The following is a 4,755-nucleotide window of genomic DNA, read 5'->3' as shown; positions in this document are numbered from 1 at the left end:
GGGAGAGGGGGTGTCCGCGAAGCTTCTTGGAAGAGGCGGCGGGTGACCTCCGCGTCGCGGGACTGGCGGGGCAGGGCCGCAGGCACTCCCGGGTTGGGGCGAGCCGGCCGCCCCCCTCTCCCCGCGCCGCCCACGGCCGGCGAGCGCCGCTCGGGTTCCCAGCAGTGACGTCAGCGGGCGATGACCTCAGCGCCGAGGAGGCGGCGGGGCGGGGCGGGGCGGGGCGGGGCGCGCGGGGCGGGGCGGGGCGGGGCGCGCGGGGCGGGGCGGGGCGGGGCGCGCGGGGCGGGGCGCGGCGGCCTCCGAGCCCGCCCCATCCGCTGGCCGCTGCCAATGGGGGCCGCCGCGGGCGCCCCCGCCTCTCGGAACAGTATGAAAGGCGCGTCCCGGGCAAGTCCCGCAGAGCCGAGCCCTGCGCCGCCGACCGTCCCGCCGAGGCCTCCCCTGCGCTCGCCGCCGCCGCCGCCGCCGCCGCCGCCGCCGCCCCCGAGCTGCGCGCGACATGAGCCGGGCCCGCTGGACCGCGAGCAGAGCAGACGTGCTCCCGGAGATCGCCGCCGCCGCGGGCTTCGTCTCCAGCCTCCTGAGGACCCGGGGCTGCGTGGGCGAGCAGAGGCTAAAGGTCTTCAGCAGAGCCCTCCAGGAGGCGCTAACCGGTGAGCGCTCGCCGACGTCCCGGCGTCCGCGCGGCCCCGACCCCGGCCCCGACCCCCACCGCGTCCCGCGTCCCGCGTCCCGCGTCCCGCCCGCGCCGCCTTGCCTTCCTCCTAGGGCAGGGCTGTCGCGAGCAGCTCCGGGCCTCGGGCTCCCCCAGCCCCGAGGGCGGCCGGCGCGGGCCTCCGCTGCCCTGGGTCACGCCCCGCCCGGCCCTGCGCTCGGGTCCCCCCGGGACGGCCCTGGCCCGGCGCGCTCCTCCGCTCGGTCGCGGGCGCAGGCACCGGCCCTTGCCCCCGGAGAAGAGGCGCCTGCGGGCGGGTGCGAGCTCCCCGCCCTTAGCGAGATTCCCCGGGGCGGCGCGGACGGGCAGTCCCGCCGGCCACCGGGTCGTTGTGGGGCGAGAAGGTGCCACTGAGCTTCTCAGCGACCTGGATCCTCGGCCGTGGATCTGCCGTGGGTCCTCGGGCTGCGCCGCGCCCGGGCCGGCTGCTACTTGCTGGAAGTTGGAATCCCGGCCCCGTCTGTACACTTTGGCTCCCCTTAGCCATCTGCCCCTCGTTACGGTGCTGAGAAAGCCTTGCAGGTAGTAACTGCGCCCTGCTGGCCTGTGTGCTGGGGCTGACGACAGATAAGCAACCGGGGGAGACCTATCTCAGCTGTTCTAGCGGGTTCGGCACTGGGCTCGGGGCAGCGATAGCCATCTCCGAACTTGCCCACACAGATCCTGCCTTCTGAGGAGCAACATACGTCTCATCAAAAACAACCCAGCTTTGGCTCCCTAGCCACTGCAGAGGGTCTCTGGCTTTTGAGGGAGGCAAGAGGGAGCCTCTGAGGCCCAGGGTGGGAGACACAGTGACTTGCTGTGGATCCACAGCAATGATGGCAGCCTTCCCGGCCTTGCAACTTCAGCTCATCTGTCTCCAGGAGCACTGCCTGGACATGTCCTCGGGTCTCACCCCTCCTTCTTAACCGGAGGGTGTGTGTGTGTGTGTGTGCTAACAGCAATACACTGTCTGCTTGGGATTGCCCCAGAACTATGGGGACTCCCTCCCCATATACACTCACATCCTTGCCTAGAAGGAGTGAGGAAGGAATCCCATATAATTTCCTCTGCTTCGGTGGCAGGAGGGTTCCAGGAGGGTCCTGGAACTCATGAGAAACCACGTTGCTTACTTAAAATCTCTGGGTTCCTTCCTCTACTCTATCCCTTCATTCCCATCCCACCCTTGTGGTAGCCTCCACAGCCCAGCTACTCTAACCAAGCCATCTCCCTTTTGTTCCATCCCCACAGAGCACTACAAACACCACTGGTTTCCTGAGAAGCCATCCAAGGGCTCAGGCTACCGCTGCATTCGCATCAACCACAAGATGGACCCCATTATCAGCAAGGTGGCCAGCCAGATCGGACTCAGCCAGCCCCAGCTGCACCGGCTGCTGCCCAGTGAGCTGACTCTGTGGGTGGACCCCTATGAGGTGTCCTACCGCATCGGGGAGGATGGCTCCATCTGCGTCCTGTACGAGGAGGCCCCTGTGGCTGCCTCCTATGGGCTCCTCACCTGCAAGAACCAAATGATGCTGGGCCGGAGCAGCCCCTCGAAAAACTATGTGATGGCAGTCTCCAGTTAGATCCCCTGCCACCCCTGACCAGGCACTCTACTGTACTCATTCTGCCGTGACAACAGGCCACTGAATACCTCAACCTGGGGGACTGTATTTTAAATGAAGATATATATATATATATATATATTTTTTTTTTTTAAGAAAAGAGAAAAAAAACCCAAAAGATTTTTTTTTTTTTTTTAAAGAAAAAAATCCTTAAAGGGAGCTGCTTGGAAGTAGTCTCCCCAGGTGCCTTTGGAGAGAACTGTTGGGGCTGGAGTCTGGGAGCCAGTGCCTGCCTACAAGGGGGTGGGCCTGACCAGGGCGAGGCGGGAGAAGCTTGGCTGGCCTCCCCAGGAAGATATGAGAGGGAGCAAGCAAGGTTAGCAACTGTGAATGAGAACGGGTCAAGAGCTGCCCTGCGGTAGGGAGAAAGGCCGAATCCAGACCTCTTGCTGTCCTGAGCAGGACATCTGCATCCCTGGCCCCTCTCCTCAGGAGCATTTGAGCCTGGACTTCAGTTATGCTTTGTTGCCTAATCTTATCTTTTATTTTTCCAGTGAGATCCAGGGCAGAGTGAAAAGGCCTCTCCTGATCGCTTCTGTCCTAAGCAACTTTTCTTGAAATCATGACTTGTTTCTGATTCTATGCTCAGGGGCCTGTAGATGTTGCTTCCCAGGCAGGAAACAAAAGCTTTTTGTTTTATGGGGGTCAGGGGAGTAAGGCAGGAGTTAGAGGTTATTGGGGTTGGGATGGAAGGGTACTCTGCACAAAACCTTCGCTTTGCTGTGTGCTGCTCTGTGTGTGAGTATGTGTGCTGAATAATTTGGGGATGATTTGCAATGGAATTTTGGGACCCAAAGAGTATCCACTGGGGATATTTGTTTTTGGCCAAAATCCTTCTTTTTGGAACCACAGGAAAGTCCTGATGCTGCTGCCATTAACCCTTCAAGAGTTGGCTCAAAAGCTCTGGGGAACTCCAGGTTCTTTATTACTGCCTTTTTAAAAGCACAACACTCCTCCCTGACTCTCCTGCTCTTGTCCCTTTCTGGTTGGGTCACCGAACTACCCAGTTTTCCAGAATGAGCTCTCTCTCACTCACTGTGCAATATGGCCTCCTGGGTCCTTCCTGAAGAGAACTGCCTCTCAGAACCTCGTGCCCTGGAGGGGGCTTAGGGAATGCTCCCTCTGTCTTCATCCACAGGACTCTGGATGGCTGGTCAGCCTTGCAGGTATTCCTGGACTGAAGCGAGAATGAGCCAAGTTCTTCAGGACTACTTGGTATTCTTGTAGGGCTGACACTAAAAGCCACAGTCCTGGGCATAGTTTTTTGTTTTTTCCCTTTCCCCTTTTCCCTGGTGCTCAGAGCACCTGTGGGGAAGTTGCTGCCTCTCAGTACAATCCAAGTTTGTCTGTAGATTTGTGCAATATTTACTGTTCTGGGTTGGAGCCAGTGGAAATCTAGACTGGGAAAGAATCCCTTCCTTGGGTTTTTCAGTGACGTTGAGTGAGGGCTTCTCAGAAGGTCTTGAGTTTTGCAAGCCCGAATCACTTTAGAAGGACACAGCTAGAGCCTCTAGTTGACCTGGCTACCCTCCTGTCCAGCCTGCCAGGCTGTTGGCCCCCTGGTGAGGAAACTTTCTTCCCTACCTGGGGGGTCCCTACTCCCCTGCTGATCCCCTCCCCTGGATCCCTGAACTACTCAGTTCTGAACACAAAGGTGCTATTTACCAAACACTGTCCCCACTGATTCCTGCCAGCTCTGCCTCCTTGTCAACTCTAGACTCCCGAGCCATCTTCCCAGACCCTGCTTCAACATTTCTTGCTTTAGAGGTAACTTTAGGCCGACAGACCCAAGAGCTCCTTTTCTGGCCTGTGGATGGAAACGAAGCTGTGAATCTGCACATTGTGGTGTGGCATCTAGTCTGCAAACAGGTCCCCGCCTTTCTAAAAGCAGCCTCACAGTCTCATGCTTCATCTCTCTTTTTTGATGTTCACTTTAAAAACAAAACACCCAGAGCTGGACTGTTGAGCAGGCCTGTCTCTCCTATTAAGTAAAAATAAATAGTCGTACGTTTGTAAGCTATTGTGACAGAAAAGACAAGGGTTACTAATTGTATGATAGTGTTTTTATATGGAAGAATGTACAGCTTTATGGACAAATGTATGCTGTTTTTGTTACTTTAATAAAAATGTAGCAGATGAAGCCGAGTGGTAATAGAGAAGGTCACATTCCCGCATCACTAAGCCTTTCCCTCAGATCCAGATCCTTTCTTGATGTCTCAGTATTTCTCTTCGGCAATACCCTGAAGACCTGGAGCACATGGCTAGGATAAAAAATCTAGTTGTGTGAACTCCTTGCTTCATCTTTGAGTGCCTGTTCTCACTTCCCTGTGAAGATGCTAGAGGGGGCCTGTTCTAGACTGAGCACTCCTGAGCCTGGCCGGGCCTCAGCCATGCTCACTTGCTCATTCAGCACCTCTATACTGTCCATCAGCC

At 57.7% G+C, this 4,755-nt stretch overlaps 1 protein-coding gene across 1 annotated transcript; it reads left to right on the top strand.

Annotated features, from left to right (window-relative positions):
- The first annotated feature begins 435 nt into the window (after positions 1–435).
- BTG2 (BTG anti-proliferation factor 2) lies at positions 436–4,462 on the top strand. Its single transcript, XM_077887212.1, has 2 exons — positions 436–656; positions 1,949–4,462. The coding sequence occupies exons 1-2, from the start codon at positions 503–505 to the stop codon at positions 2,281–2,283; spliced, it is 489 nt and encodes a 162-aa protein (XP_077743338.1). The 5' UTR covers positions 436–502; the 3' UTR covers positions 2,284–4,462.
- Positions 4,463–4,755: the final 293 nt, after the last annotated feature.

The sequence above is a fragment of the Canis aureus genome, chromosome 38 (genome assembly GCF_053574225.1).
Source record: "Canis aureus isolate CA01 chromosome 38, VMU_Caureus_v.1.0, whole genome shotgun sequence".
NCBI classification, from domain to species: Eukaryota; Metazoa; Chordata; class Mammalia; order Carnivora; family Canidae; genus Canis; species Canis aureus.
The sequence above is the reverse complement of the archived record's forward strand: the minus strand, read 5'-3'. Positions and strand labels throughout refer to the sequence as shown.

Excerpts from the sequence above, each read along its gene's own strand:
- BTG2 (XM_077887212.1), top strand. The coding sequence starts at position 503 with ATGAGCCGGGCCCGCTGGACCGCGAGCAGAGCAGACGTGCTCCCGGAG. Across the intron at positions 657-1,948 it reads CCTCCAGGAGGCGCTAACCG|AGCACTACAAACACCACTGG; the intron begins GTGAGCGCTCGC and ends CCATCCCCACAG.